The sequence below is a fragment of the Oncorhynchus keta genome, chromosome 10 (genome assembly GCF_023373465.1).
Source record: "Oncorhynchus keta strain PuntledgeMale-10-30-2019 chromosome 10, Oket_V2, whole genome shotgun sequence".
NCBI classification, from domain to species: Eukaryota; Metazoa; Chordata; class Actinopteri; order Salmoniformes; family Salmonidae; genus Oncorhynchus; species Oncorhynchus keta.
The window spans coordinates 20307670-20324180 of record NC_068430.1 but is presented as its reverse complement, the minus strand read 5'-3'; the positions used below and the strand labels follow the sequence as shown (position 1 = coordinate 20324180).

The 16511-nt window shown below is 41.0% G+C and overlaps 1 protein-coding gene across 4 annotated transcripts in view; it reads left to right on the top strand.

Moving 5' to 3' along the window:
- Nucleotides 1-15273, top strand: part of mitfa (melanocyte inducing transcription factor a) — a 49603-nt gene extending 34330 nt beyond the window's left edge. For 3 of the 4 annotated variants that reach the window (XM_035777294.2, XM_052526638.1, XM_052526639.1), the window contains 8 exons: nt 11903-12130; nt 12360-12455; nt 12619-12736; nt 12980-13063; nt 13439-13492; nt 13617-13692; nt 13858-14005; nt 14153-15273. In XM_035777294.2, coding sequence (XP_035633187.1) covers nt 11903-12130; nt 12360-12455; nt 12619-12736; nt 12980-13063; nt 13439-13492; nt 13617-13692; nt 13858-14005; nt 14153-14554 — 1206 coding nt within the window. In that variant the 3' untranslated portion in view covers nt 14555-15273. Of the gene's footprint in view, nt 1-8239; nt 11440-11902; nt 12131-12359; nt 12456-12618; nt 12737-12979; nt 13064-13438; nt 13493-13616; nt 13693-13857; nt 14006-14152 lie in introns of those variants that run through there. The other variant, XM_035777296.2, reaches the window with a different exon arrangement.
- The last annotated feature ends 1238 nt before the right edge of the window (nt 15274-16511 follow it).

The window sequence follows — 16511 nt, the reverse complement described above, 5'->3', positions numbered from 1 at the left end:
GAGAGTCGGACCAAAATGCGGCGTGGTGGTTACTCATGTTCTTTAATGAAAATGAACAATACATGAAATAACTAAATATGCAAAACAACAAACGAAACGCAAAAACCTATACAGCCTATCTTGTGACAACAAACACAGAGACAGTAACAATCACCCACCAAACACTCACAGAATACGGCTGCCTAAATATGGCTCCCAATCAGAGACAACGATAATCACCTGACTCTGATTGAGAACCGCCTCAGGCAGCCATAGACTACGTAGACACCCCACAAAAGCCCAAGACAAAAAACACACCACAATAACCCATGTCACACCCTGGCCTGACCAAATAAAGAAAGAAAACACAAAATACTAAGACCAAGGCGTGACATACTGCTTCCTACAAGAGCACAAAACCTGAAGGCTACATTTCATGCTGTCTTTGAAAAGCCAGTCAGGTAAAAAGCTTATGTCTTAATTAAAGAGGCAGTTTTATATTTTGAGACAGACTTGAATTTGCAAATAAGCTAATAGGCAGATGTTCTGTATGGTAATAATAATACATTTTATTTTTTAAAGTGATTTATTGCATCATACAACACAATGCAATTTACAGTCCCCTAGTTAGCCCATGGTGTTACAGACCAAGTAAAAAATTATGAATTAATGTCAAGCCCTTCATAATGTAAAAACGTTTTTAAAAAGTATCATGCAATGTAGACCTGCAATGAACACCACATATAGGCTACTGTAGGCTATATCGTAAAAATCAAAAGCTATTTCCATTTGAAAATGTTATGGGATTTTCACCATTGGTTTTGTTGGTAGGCCAACATTATACTCAAATAGCCACAATAGCCTATTGGCTACTGTCTAAAACTGTAAGGGTACAGCTCCAATGTTCACTGTAAACGCGCCGGAAGTTGCACAAAATTCTCTCAAGTTTCCGACCACAAAGCCTACAATTTGCTCAGTGCCCCCCAAAATTAGAGGGAACATTGCTCAAAATATATGCCATTTATCAGACACAATTCACAGTCATGTGTGCATGCGTTTTACGTATGGGTGGTCCTGGGAATTTAACCCAAAATCTTGGCATTGCACCTGCCATGCTCTACCAACTGAGTTACAGAGGACCAGCTGAGGCGTGATGGGGGATATGGTTTCAGATTTGATAAATGCATTGCAGCCTCCACTTTTGATTCACCGAGTAGTTTAAAATATACAGTGGGACAAAAAAGTATTTAGTCAGCCTCCAATTGTGCAAGTTCTCCTACTTAAAAAGATGAGAGAGGCCTGTAATTTTCATCATAGGTACACTTCAACTATGACAAACAAAATGAGGGGGAAAAATCCAGAAAATCACATTGTAGGATTTTTTATGAATTTATTTGCAAATTATGGTGGAAAATAAGTATTTGGTCAATAACAAAAGGTTATCGCAATACTTTGTTATATACCCTTTGTTGGCAATGACAGAGGTCAAATGTTTTCTGTAAGTCTTCGCAAGGTTTTCACACACTGTTGCTGGTATTTTGGCCCATTCCTCCATGCAGATCTCCTCTAGAGCAGTGATGTTTTGGGGCTGTTGCTTGGCAACACGGACTTTCAACTCCCTCCAAAGATTTTCTATGGGGTTGAGATCTGGAGACTGGCTAAGCCACTCCAGGACCTTGAAATGCTTCTTAAGAAGCCACTTCTTCGTTGCCCGGGCGGTGTGTTTGGGATCATTGTCATGCTGAAAGACCCAGCCACGTTTCATCTTCAATGCCCTTGCTAATGGAAGGAGGTTTTAACTCAAAATCTCACGATACATGGCCCCATTCATTCTTTCCTTTACACGGATCAGTCGTCCTGGTCCCTTTGCAGAAAAACAGCCTCAAAGCATGATGTTTCCACCCCCATGCTTCACAGTAGGTATGGTGTTTTTTGGATGCAACTCAGCATTCTTTGTCCTCCAAACACGACGAGTTGAGTTTTTACCAAAAAGTTATATTTTGGTTTCATCTGACCATATGACATTCTCCCAATCTTCTTCTGGATCATCCAAATGCTCTCTAGCAAACTTCAGACGGGCCTGGACATGTACTGGATAAAGCAGGGGGACACGTCTGGCACTGCAGGATTTGAGTCCCTGGCGTCGTAGTGCGTTACTGATGGTAGGTTTTGTTACTTTGGTCTCAGGTCTCTGCAGGTCATTCACTAGGTCCCCCCTGTGTGGTTCTGGGATTTCTGCTCACCGTTCTTGTGATAATTTTGACCCCACGGGGTGAGATCTTGCGTGGAGCCCCAGATTGAGAGAGATTATCAGTGGTCTTATATGTCTTCCATTTCCTAATAATTGCTCCCACAGTTGATTTCTTCAAACCAAGCTGCTTACCTATTGCAGATTCAGTCTTCCCAGCCTGGTGCAGGTCTACAATTGTGTTTCTGGTGTCCTTTGACAGCTCTTTGGTCTTGGCCATAGTGGAGTTTGGAGTGTGACTGTTTGAGGTTGTGGACAGGTGTCTTTTATACTGATAACAAGTTCAAACAGGTGCCATTAATACAGGTAACGAGTGGAGGACAGAGGAGCCTCTTAAAGAAGAAGTTACAGGTCTGTGAGAGCCAGAAATCTTGCTTGTTTGTAGGTGACCAAATACTTATTTTCCACCATAATTTGCAAATAAATTCATTAAAAATCCTACAATGTGATTTTCTGGATTTTTTCCCTCATTTTTCTGTCATAGTTGAAGTGTACCTATGATGAGAATTACAGGCCACTCTCATCTTTTTAAGTGGGAGAACTTGCACAATTGGTGGCTGACTAAATACTTTTTTGCCCCACTGTATATATGTTAGACACACTGAACAAATGTTCTGCCTTCTGCATTCATTAGTATTTTTAGTGTTAGTGCTTTACATTACATTGCTGAACTCATGACACATTTATAGATTCTGCGCCTCTTGACCCTACGGCAGGATGTACAGTATCAGACCTCCCTTGTTTAATGGACTTACATTGTCATATCAAGTTTATCTGAGATCTCATAGTCCCATACCAGGCTATGATAAACCAGCTCTGTGAGTTTACGCGGCTGCACACATAAGCTCTTTTGTTCATAATTTAGGCAAGTGCATTTTCTTAATCCCTCATAAATTGGACAATGTTTGCCATTCTGGGCAGAGAAGGGTTACATTCTTGTTAACGTCTCTTGCCACAGGCCCAATAGCACACAGCACAACCCCTGGTCTAAGTAGAAGACGCCTCTTTGTCCGTTTGCCATCCTCTTAGCTGAGCAACCCATGTCATCACAGCAGCTCCCACGCCTGCAATGTCAGAGGCTTGTAACTATGGGCTGGAAGGCGAGAGAGCAAGACCCAGTGCCTTGGGGCTTTGATGGAACCCAACACATAGCGGTCAATTAAACACTCACAAAGTCTCTCTTGTTTTCAACGAAGAGCTGTCTTTCACAGATATGCATTCAGTGTTTTGTCTGGTCTCAACAGCTTCCACGCTGTATCTCTCTGCCACTCTGTTCACCAAATCTCTACCTCCTTGACACATATCTTAACCCTGCATCTAAGAAATCAAAGTCCAAGGGAAGAAGGGGTGAATAAGAGTGTATACATCCCATCTGTGAAATGGTTTAAAGGCACAATCTATAAGGCTTTCTGCTGTTGAAGATAAATACCCATTGATTTTTTTAGGAAGGTAATTTATACAGCACATGACTTATGAGCTTAGTACTTAGCTGTTTCTATGAATGTGAGATAAGCTTGGGTTTCCCCTGCCCCATCCCTCAACTGACCAAACAAGTTGGCAGTTGCAGGCGGTTTAAAATTCAGATTGGTCCTAAAAATGATTTAATAGTCACCTGTACAGTGGGGCAAAAATGTATTTAGTCAGCCACTAATTGTGCAAGTTCTCCCACTTTTATCAACCCATGGAGGTCTGGATTTGGAGTCACACTCAAAATTAAAATGGAAAACCACACTACAGGCTGATCCAACTTTGATGTAATGTCCTTAAAACAAGTCAAAATGAGGCTCAGTAGTGTGTGTGGTCTCCACGTGCCTGTATGACCTCCCTACAACGCATGGGCATGCTCCTGATGAGGTGGCGGATGGTCTCCTGAAGGATCTCCTCCCAGACCTGGATTAAAGCATCCGCCAACTCCTGGACAGTCTGTGATGGTGCAACATGGCGTGGATGGAGCGAGACATGATGTCCCAGATGTGCTCAATTGGATTCAGGTCTGGGGAACGGGCAGGCTGCTGACACACTCCAGCCACATGAGGTCTAGCATTGTCTTGCATTAGGAGGAACCCAGGGCCAACCGCACCAGCATATGGTCTCACAAGGGGTCTGAGGATCTCATCTCGGTACCTAATGGCAGTCAGGCTACCTCTGGCGAGCACATGGCGGGCTGTGCGGCCCCCCAAAGAAATGCCACACCACACCATGGCTGACCCACCACCAAACCGGTCATGCTGGAGGATGTTGCAGGCAGCAGACCGTTCTCCACGGCGTCTCCAGACTCTGTCACGTCTGTCACATGTGCTCAGTGTGAACCTGCTTTCACCTGTTAAGAGCACAGGGCGCCAGTGGCGAATTTGCCAATCTTGGTGTTCTCTGGCAAATGCCAAACGTCCTGCACGGTGTTGGGCTGGAAGCACAACCCCCACCTGTGGACGTCGGGCCCTCATACCACCCTCATGGAGTCTGTTTCTGACCGTTTGAGCAGACACATGCACATTTGTGGCCTGCTGGAGGTCATTTTGCAGGGCTCTGGCAGTGCTCCTCCTTGCACAAAGGCGGAGGTAGCGGTCCTGCTGCTGGGTTGTTGCCCTCCTACGGCCTCCTCCGCGTCTCCTGATGTACTGGCCTGTCTCCTGGTAGCGCCTCCATGCTCTGGACACTACGCTGACAGACACAGCAAACCTTCTTGCCACAGCTCGCATTAATGTTCCATCCTGGATGAGCTGCACTACCTGAGCCACTTGTGTGGGTTGTAGACTCCGTCTCATGCTACCACTAGAGTGAAAGCACCGCCAGCATTCAAAAGTGACCAAAACATCAGCCAGGAAGCATAGGAACTGAGAAGTGGTATGTGGTCACCACCTGCAGAACCACTCCTTTATTGGGGGTGTCTTGCTAATTGCCTATAATTTCCACCTGTTGTCTATTCCATTTGCACAACAGCATGTGACATTTATTGTCAATCAGTGTTGCTTCCTAAGTGGACAGTTTGATTTCACAGAAGTGTGATCGACTTGGAGTTACATTGTGTTGTTTAAGTGTTCCCTTTATTTTTTTGAGCAGTGTATGTCACTCTCCCAGGTTCACTCACCAGTTGGTGTTGTTCTTGTGTATCAGCGTTATGCCTTATGTTAGTGTCGTGTTCTTGGTTTTGTTGTTTTATTAAAACATTTCACCTGCTTCCCGACTCACCACCCCACCATTAAAGAATAGTCCAAAGAAAGCAAACGTTTTTTGGGGGACATAAGGTTTTGCCAGGACTGGTGATATGAAGCCTGAAGGGTCATTTAGGAATATATCATGGGGCATGAACCTCTCTTGTGTCCATTGACTGGTTTCTGGTCCAGTTTTATGCACCCTAATGTCAAATTTTCATGGAAATACAAGATGAGTGGCAGACTGATGCATGTGAACACTTATGTCTCAAGTTAGGATAAGACCTCAGAGTATCCCATTTTAGGCAAAGGGGCTATCATCCACAACAGACAGTTTTAACATAGAGCAAGAAAGCGTCTGCAGGTCAATAGTAGGGCTATGATACCCTACAAAGATTTCTGAAATAAACATAATAGTTACATTGTCTCTCTGATTAGAAGAATGTGAGGTGGTAATGTATAGTAAACTATACTTTAAGTTACTTTAGTTGGAGAATAACATTTGTTCAATGCAGTTTGATAAATAGTCAAGAGTTTTTCCTCAGCAGTGTGTACAAGTAGTTATACAGGGGCCAAGGGATCATGGCAGCCAGTGGCTATAGCCATCAATGTAAGCCCATGTGCTCTCTGTAAGTAGGTGATAAACCTCCGTCTCGCGAAGAGGCTATAAATAAAAGAGGGGTAAAGTCGCTGTGGGGAGATGAGGAATACTGCTCTTCTTCACGTATGTGTCTTAACCCAAAGGTTTGGCTGAAGGAAAAGGCCACAAAATGAGGGCGGAACAAAGACGTCCTCTACTATGTTAGCACAAAGAGATCTTTCTCTGAGTTATTATCGGTGAAGGTTCTGCCAGGCCGTAGGGCACTTCCCCTGCATGTGCTTCACCTCTCTATCTCTATCTGGAAGGCCGTTCCTCCACTCCAAGTCACGGTTTCCAGTAATCCCAACAAAGGCATGATACTGTTTAGGAGGGAATGGTAGACCTTTACGTTAGTTAGAGCGGCTATTGACATCGCTTTATCTCGTGTGAGGATCCTCATAAATTTGGACTCACGGCTGCGCAGTTCCTTCACCAACTTGTTCACCTCCCCTCCGTGGAAGGGTTCACAGAGTTGGCACTATTAGCACAGTCATTTTGTATACTTCTCTAGTCAATTAAATTAGTATGTGGTTAGGAGACATCGATGGGGAAATATGCATGTTCAGACCAGCAGTTTAGTGTGTTGTAATGACTAGGCTTCTATCCTCATCTCTTTTTTTCAGACAGAGAAAGACACATTACATTTTTTTGGTTTACACTTTGACCCATTCAGAACAATGTTTGTCTCTTTGACATAATGGTGTACAGCGCTGAACAGCTTAGTAAACAGAAGTTCCTAAATTAGAAAGGACATTCTATGTTAAAGATATTGAGCTCCATTTTTCTTTTCAAGGGTTATTTCCAAGAATTACTTCTCGACTAGTGCAGCATATTATGGTGTGCATGGCTCGAAGGGCAGCATATTATGGTGTGCATGGCTCGAAGGGCAGCATATTATGGTGTGCATGGCTCGAAGGGCAGCATATTATGGTGTGCATGGCTCGAAGGGCAGCATATTATGGTGTGCATGGCTCGAAGGGCAGCATATTATGGTGTGCATGGCTCGAAGGGCATGCAGAACTTAAAGATCTAATGCAGCTGTTTTTATCTCAATGTCAAATCATTTCTGGGTACAACTAAGTACCTTACTGTGATTGTTTTCAGTTAAAATGTTCAAAATAAACTAAATAGCTTCTTAGCAAAGAGCAATTTCTCAAGCAACACATTTGCTATGACTGTCTAGGAGTGGTTGGAGTGGGGAGGGGAATACTGAAAACCAGCTGTTATTGGCAGAGAGGTTTGGAACTCTTTCTTATTCTATTCTATTATATGCTATTGGAATTATCTTTTTTATTATATTCTATTGGAACTCTTTCTTATTCTATTCTATTCTATGCTATTGGAATTATCTTTTTTATTCTATTCTATTCTATGCTATTGGAATTATCTTTTTTATTATATTCTATTGGAACTCTTTCTTATTCTATTCTATTCTATGCTATTGGAATATCTGTTTTATTATATTCTATTGGAACTCTCTTTCTTATTCTATTCTATTGGAACTCTCTTTCTTATTCTATTGGAACTCTCTTTCTTATTCTATTCTATGCTATTCTATTGGAACTCTCTTTCTTATTGTAGTCTATGCTATTAGAACTCTTTCTTATTCTATTCTATGCTATTCTATTGGAAATCTCTTTCTTATTTCCTATTATATAATTTCGCACCTGATGATAACACCAGGCAGGCCAAAACTCCATCCTACCAAAACAGGCAGAAATTTCAGGTGCTCTTTTTAAACAGCTCTAACACTAAAAGGGCATTATTATCCTTTTTACAAATTCACAATATTATTACAACCTGTGGAAATATATACAGTGGGGCAAAAAAGTATTTAGTCAGCCACCAATTGTGCAAGTTCTCCAACTTGAAAAGATGAGAGAGGCCTGTAATTTTCATCATAGGTACACTTCAACTATGACAGACAAAATGAGGAAAGAAAATCCAGAAAATCACATTGTAGGATTTTTAATTAATTTATTTGCAAATTATGGTGGAAAATAAGTATTTGGTCACCTACAAACAAGCAATATTTCTGGCTCTCACAGACTTGTAACTTCTTCTTTAAGAGGCTCCTCTGTCTTCCACTTGTTTCCTGTATTAATGGCACCTGTTTGAACTTGTTATCAGTATAAAAGACACCTGTCCACAACCTCAAACAGTCACACTACAAACTCCACTATGGCCAAGACCAAAGAGCTGTCAAAGGACACCAGAAACACAATTGTAGACCTGCACCAGGCTGGGAAGACTGAATCTGCAATAGGTTATCAGCTTGGATTGAAGACATCAACTGTGGGAGCAATTATTAGGAAATGGAAGACATACAAGACCACTGATAATCTCCCTCGATCTGGGGCTCCACGCAAGATCTCACCCCGTGATGTCAAAATGATCACAAGAACGGTGAGCAAAAATCCCAGAACCACACGGGGGGACCTAGTGAATGACCTGCAGAGAGCTCGGACCAAAGTAACAAAGCCTACCATCAGTAACACACTACGCTGCCAGGGACTCAAATCCTGCAGTGCCAGACGTGTCCCCCTGCTTAAGCCAGTACATGTCCAGGCCCGTCTGAAGTTTGCTGGAGAGCATTTAGATGATCCAGAAGAAGATTGGGAGAATGTCATATGGTCAGATGAAACCAAAATATAACTTTTTGGTAAAAAACAACTCTTCGTGTTTGGAGGACAAAGAATGCTGAGTTGCATCTGAAGAACACCATACCTACTGTGAAGCATGGGGGTGGAAACATCATGCTTTGGGGCTGTTTTTCTGCAAAGGGACCAGGACGACTGATCCGTGTAAAGTAAAGAATGAATGGGGCCATGTATCGTGAGATTTTGAGTGAAAACCTCCTTCCATCAGCAAGGGCATTGAAGATGAAACGTGGCTGGGTCTTTCAGCATGACAATGATCCCATCACACCGCCCGGGCAACGAAGGAGTGGCTTCGTAAGAAGCATTTCAAGGTCCTGGAGTGGCCTAACCAGTCTCCAGATCTCAACCCCATAGAAAATCTTTGGAGGGAGTTGAAAGTCCGTGTTGCCCAGCAACAGCCCCAAAACATCACTGCTCTAGAGGAGATCTGCATGGAGGAATGGGCCAAAATACCAGCAACAGTGTGTGAAAACCTTGTGAAAACTTACAGAAAACGTTTGACCTCTGTCATTGCCAACAAAGGGTATATAACAAATTGAGATAAACTTTTGTTATTGACCAAATACTTATTTTCCACCATAATTTGCAAATAAATTCATTAAAAATTCATAAAAATCCTACAATGTGATTTTCTGGATTTTTTTTCTCTCATTTTGTACGTCATAGTTGAAGTGTACCTATGATGAAAATTACAGGCCTCTCTCATCTTTTTAAGTGGGAGAACTTGCACAATTGGTTGCTGACTAAATACTTTTTTGCCCCACTGTATAAAACACAAGAAAATCACACTTTGGACTGCACTGGGCCTTTAACAAACGTGTACAATGGTTAAATAAACCTGGAACAAACATATTATTGTGGTTTTTCGGATAAATCCAAAGCCTACAATGTATAAAGGACGATAAAGACAGATTAATTACTGTATAGTGCTACTGGTCAAGCATGTGCCTTGTGGAGTCTTTCTAAGTTTTATTTATGTTTTGATAAGGGTTCCTTCTTCATTCTCAGTATACACAGTCTTTGTCAGGTAGATCTGATTGGTCAGTGGTGAGGGTGTGGTGTTAGCCTTTATTTAACTAAGGCAATAGACACTGATATGTGCACAGTCTGCACACACATGTTTCTACATTCTGTGTGATATTTTAAAGAAGTACATTCAAGCAAAACAATACTTTAATGTATGACAACTTGATTATTATGACCTGTGTGAAAGCATGTATGTATAGGCATCCACTGTATGTGCTTAAGGGTGCAAGGAGTGGCAACATAATATACTGTTGACAGGTAGCTAGAGAAGAACTACATCTAATTACTAATAGTAATGTGGAGAGAGAGAGAGCGAGAGAGCGAGAGAGATGTGTGCAACATCACACGTGTTGGCTCCAGGCATGACGCCTGCTGTATAACTCTAAATTACTGTCCCAGAATAATGGGCCAGCTTTGTTAGAATAGAATGGTCAGATGTGAGCTCAACATTTATGATAATAGATTTTGGAGGAAAGGGTGTTTCTAATGAGGATTTTTGGAACGATTTGTAGATTAATTGTTTTGATTTATTTTTATTCTACAATTTTTGGTTGCATATTCCTCTATACTAAAAATGAATAGTTCTATAAATTAGCTAATATTTTCTTTGTTTTTTGCATAGTGGAAATCCCAGTGGGCATATAGACTCACACTTTGCTCATAGCTTCTATACACATGCAGAGACAGGCCAAAACCAGTCAAAACCAATGATCTTTCTATAGAAGGGTGTGAGAGTGAGAATATGCTGTTTATATGAATCTTAACTGATTCATTTATATACAGTACAGTTGCTCCTTGTGTTAGATACAACTACTTATATTGTCTTTATTTATTTATATTTGACATGGTTTTGGAACCATGAATGGCCATGTGTCTTCTGAAAACCAGATATAACAAATGTCACTAAGCAGTGTTGAACTTTATTAGCATACAGGCCTAGTGATCTGGATCAACTATTGAACTTTGGCATAGATTAATGTTAATGTTAATGTTCCTAATTACACAGTTATATTTGTTTCTGGTAATGTCATATTCCAGAGGTTTCAAGGCAGCAGTGATTCCATTATTGTGCCATGCCTGTGGCACATTTTTTGTATTTTTAACCCTAGTGGCCTCTTAAGTGGCAGACTAAGTAGGAACTGGCTATGACTTAGTTGACTAGTGGATCCTGGCACACCATTTGCGAACCACTCAGACTAATGCTTAAATACTTAACACCAAAAGTTGGTAGGGGGATGGACAATCTGTTTAAAAATGCTGCTACATTTTGGGATTTATCTTTTCATATGCTGTTTGTAATGGAACAGTGGTGTCAATTGTATTCCGTGTTCTCAGAACAAATTATGTTTTATACTAGATGAGCGGAACTAAAGATGAAACGTTAGTTAGCCGTGAGCGAGTTTCAGTTTGGAGACTAGTAACCCACCAGCAGAAAGGGTCCTTTGTGAGAAAGAGATGTTGACGTCAAATGAACCCTGTGAAGACATAAATTCTCAGTTTAACTAGAACAACACAACACAGGGAGGATGAGCCCTGGTATCCTCCCCCTGTCTCCTAACTTACATAACTCATGAGGGGTTTTCCTTTAATAACTTCAACTGACCAAGTCTGTCCTCTTATTTTCATGTTAGCCCTGTGTCCACACAGTTGACTGACCAGAACAAGGGAATATCTGATACATACTATCATACAAATTACAATATGTTGGAGATGCTTGAATACAGCCATTACCAGGTGAGATGTGCTACTGAACTGTTTTTTTTGTTTGGTTTTCTATCAGGATGCAGTATTACTATATTTATAGTATATTACAATACTATGTTTGTTCTGAGAATTCGAATAATATAACAGAAATGTTCACTAATCAATGACAATGTCCTAAGTGTGTTGTATAATTGACTGTCATTGAGTAATATAAATAAAGAGGCATATAACTGGAGGCGCTGATTGAAATGATTCCGTCCATTGTTTCTGATTGTGTCACATCCATGTGTGTTGATCTTCAGGGATGCATTCTAGTCTGAAAACCAACCCACACAATGTCAAAGATCTGTATTGTGAGACAACATTTTACGAAGCCATATTTCAGTGGATAACTATGCATTTCCATAGGATAAGATGACTACCTCAATACCGACATTGAATAAAACTGAAAAATGTTAATCGCCTTCCATGTCTCTCCTTTTCCCCCACCAAGGTACAGACACATCTGGAGAACCCCACCAAGTACCACATCCAGCAGGCCCAGAGGAAGCAGGTGAGGCAGTACCTGTCCACAACCCTTGGGGGTAAGCCTGGCAGCCAGGCCGGAAGCCTGCAGTGCCCCAGCCAGCCCCCGGAGCACGGGATGCCCCCCGGCCCAGGCAGCAGTGCCCCCAACAGCCCCATGGCCCTGCTGACCCTCAGCTCCAACTGCGAGAAGGAGGTAGGCATAACAGAGATGCCACAGAGATCCAATGTACCATTCACCCTGGTTTCTCATTTGGATTTCACAGTGGATTTATAACTAACTTCATGAAAATGGCAAACTGTTTACAAAATACATGTAGATTTCTGGTACATCTTTCAATGTTGTTTATCAGAACATTATTTTAATACAAATCTGGTACTACTATATAGGTTGGTTTCAAATGTGTTTTCCATCATTATTACAGATGGATGATGTCATCGATGACATTATTAGCTTGGAAACAAGTTATAATGAGGATATTTTTGGACTTATGGACCCAGGACTCCAGGTTACTAATACAGTAAGTTGACATCCTTTACAATTTAAACAACTTTTCAAGTGAAGAGTGGAATAGCTACAGGCCCTACAACACATTTACTGAATAGGCTTTTTATGCTATAGAATATAAATCTCTTTCTTACTTGTTGCATTGCAATCATTGAATGTTCTGTTCATTTCCTCAGCTCCCTGTATCTGGTAACCTTCTGGACATGTATGGGAATCAAGGGCTTCCCCCAAATGGACTTGCCATAAGTAACTCCTGCCCTGGTAGCTTATCCAACATCAAAAGGGAATTCTCAGGTTAATGTTTTTTGTCTACCGGGTATAACACATTTTAACACCCTCAGCAAAGCAGCTCCATATTAATAATTTCAACCCTTTCAAATTAAAAAATATTTAAAGATGTTTATATTCAATTTGTGAAACCATTGTAGTGACAGTTAAAGCAGCAAAGATGCACAAATACTCTGTACAATTTGTAAAATGCATAAATATACTGTTAGCTATACATTAAATTGATCAAATAATTTATCAATACTCCAGCTCCTGGCATGATGCACGTACTGGACAACACTGGATCCTATGGCCAGTTTGACAACTACCAAAGGCCCGAGGGCTTTCCAGTTGGTACGTTGTCACTAGATTTTCAGATTTTTAAGCCATTGTCATTTGAATTATTTTAATACATTTATGAAACTATTTTCATGGCAGCTCACTAATGTACCTAAACTAAAATGCCAATGGGAATTCATAATAATCTACCTCAGATTGGATAATTTGTGTATGTTATATGAAATGCAGCATTAAAGGCCTCTGTGAAGTATTTTGTGCATATTGAAAAATATAACACAATATGGATCTATATACTGTCTCAGTAAAATTGTAGCAAAGATAGCTAACATGAATGGTATTTAGCCAGAAATGGGTTGTAATCATCTTGAGTATGTATGGAATAGGACACCTTCTTTTGTCACTCAAAAGTGTTTCCCTTCCGCCCAAAAGCTGAGGTTCGAGCGATGGCCAAGGAGAGACAAAAAAAGGACAACCACAACTTAAGTGAGTTTCTATGGCAAAGAGGAGTAGTCAGTTATTTGGGATACATTGATCTTTTTCAAGAGTTGATTTGCAGATCCTCACGATACTTTAACTGATTCCTCATTTTTGTCTCTTCGCCCGGTAGTTGAACGAAGGAGAAGGTTCAACATCAACGATCGAATCAAAGAGCTTGGAACCCTGATTCCTAAGTCTAATGATCCGTAAGTAGCACAGTTTATACCACTTTTGGATATTCATCTTTTTTATCTACCAAAAATCTCTGGCTGCTTCCAGATGGCATAAAGGTTCATGTAGTTTAAGGATCTGCTTAGTTGCTACATGTACACTACATGTATGCACTGACTGTTGTCTCCCGCGGTCCCTAGGGACATGCGCTGGAATAAGGGCACCATTCTGAAGGCCTCAGTGGACTACATCAGAAAGCTGCAGAAGGAGCAGCAGAGAGCCAAGGAGGTGGAGCTTAGACAGAGAAGGCTGGAGCATGCCAACCGCCATCTGATGCTGCGCATACAGGTACGCCATTCCAGAGGGAGCCAGTGGGCATGGTACAGGGGCGCCTTGAGGGAAAACCTTTGTACTTCTGTACTTTAATACTCTTTGGAATGTGTACTTTAATACTCTTTGTGGGTTAATGTGTTTTCTGTGTGTGTTTCTGTGTAGGAGTTGGAGATGCAGGCGCGGGCTCATGGTCTTGCAATTCTGCCGTCGTCTTCCCTCTGCTCCTCTGAGCTGATAGCCCGAGCCATCAAGCAGGAGCCCATCTTAGGAGACTGTCCCTCAGACCTGTACCAGCAGCCAGGTCCCGACATGTCCCCTCCCACCACACTGGACCTCAACAACGGTACCATCCACTTTAACGACAGCCCTGTGGATGCAGGTGACCCAGGGGCATATGGCTCCAGCAAAGCATCCACTAAACTGAAGGACATTCTAATGGACAACACCCTGTCGCCCATATCATCCAATGACCCCCTTCTGTCCTCAGCTTCCCCAGACACCTCCAACAGCAGCAGCAGGCGTAGCAGCAGCTCAAGCATGGAGGAGAATGATCATGGTTGTTAGCACTGCCCACAAGCTCAAATCACACTGACATTTTATAAAGTAGCATTGTTATTACTGGAGCCAACGCTAGGTGCTGCTATGGCCTATTCCTTGAGATAAAGACAGTGGGATTTTCCCTCCCATTGTGTTCAGAAGTTTTGTCTTTTGTTTTTGTTTGTTTTACAATATTGTGTCTCTTTCTGGATTCAAATCTGGTTGTTCAGATTAGGCTACCCTGCCTAAGGTGACTGCTGAGATTTCACTGTACTGTAGCGTTCACTTTTCATGTGAATTATTTGACAGGAAGTGCACAATAACATGGCAATAATATATTTTATGTGTAATATTTCTATATTTTTTTCATATCATGACCATTTGTTGAATTAGTTTAAAACATTTGTTTTGTGAGACATCATAGAGAAATATATATTTAGTTGAATACTTAAATTAACTGATAATAACATTTCACCAAGATTTTAAGATGAGATAAGACACATTTTTACCCTTAAATTTAGAAGCAATGGTTTGAAACCTACAATATTATTTGAGACTAGAAACAACTTTCAGGAACAATGAATACAATTTCAATGAATACAACCTGTTGATGAATTTTGTTTCCGACGTGGTGATATCTAAAGTGAAGATATTTGTACAAAACACTGTAAATACACATATTTTGTGATTTAGTTTTTTGAAGTAGGCCTTTAATTAAGTATTAAATTGAAAGTGAATTCATTTTATTTTTATTTCCTTGGCTATCTCAACCATATAATTTAGATCGTTGCTCTTACCCCATAGAAAGTTGTAATGCACATGAAGATAATATTTTGTCCAGGTCAAACCAATGACACATATTTAGCTCAGAATGAGCACCTGCGACCATTGTTTTTGAATGTCAGACTGCTGAATTACTATCCCTAATATAACTTTATGATGACTAATATCAATTCCTAATATAACTTTCCATAAGACCACTACATGGTCCTCTGTGTATTTCATATTTTATTAGGATCCCTATTAACTACTGCTAAAGCGGCAACTACTCTTCCTGGGATCCACACAAAACATGACATAATACATTTTTTATATGTTTTTATACATAACATAGGCTAACACTTTTTGCTAAACTCCGCTGACTGGAATATAGCAACCTTGTTTTGCTAAACTCCCCTGATGTGAATATAGCACGTGCATATAGCACCTCAGCTAACCTGTATCGCCGTTAACAGGTTAGCTGAGATTTTGTGTAACGCCTTACAGTACCACCCATGAAGGGTTAGCTGAGGTATTGTGCCAGGCTTTGGACCTGCTCATGAACAAGGTTCCTGTGAATCAGATGGAGTTGTTAGGCTCCTACTCGTATAAAATTAACCAGGATCAGGAGTTGTTAGGCTCCTACTTATATCAAATTAACCAGGATCAGGAGTTGTTAGGCTCCTACTTATATCAAATTAACCAGGATCAGGAGTTGTTACTTGGAGTTGATTCCTTATATCAAATTAACCAGGATCAGGAGTTGTTACTTGGAGTTGATTCCTTATATCAAATTAACCAGGATCAGGAGTTGTTAGGCTCCTACTTATATCAAATTAACCAGGATCAGGAGTTGTTACTTGGAGTTGATTCCTTATATCAAATTAACCAGGATCAGATGGGAGTTTTAACTAAGGTCCTTGGATTCTGCTGTGGCTTTCAACTCAGCCACTGTGATCAGAATTAATAGACGTGATCTCAGCAACCTTGAATCGTGTAGTTTCCTCCCTCTAAAGTTTCAACTTGATGGTTTCCAATTTAGCAACTTGTCTAACATTTCCACCTTCATTCCCCCACACCAGATTCATACTCAGCAGCGTCCACCGGTACACACTTTATACACTTAAACCCAACATTCCATACATCAATAATACTTTGCTCTACTGAGGCAGGCCCTGATAACGTAATGTCACTGCACCAATGTTCTTTAAACAACCTGAGAGAC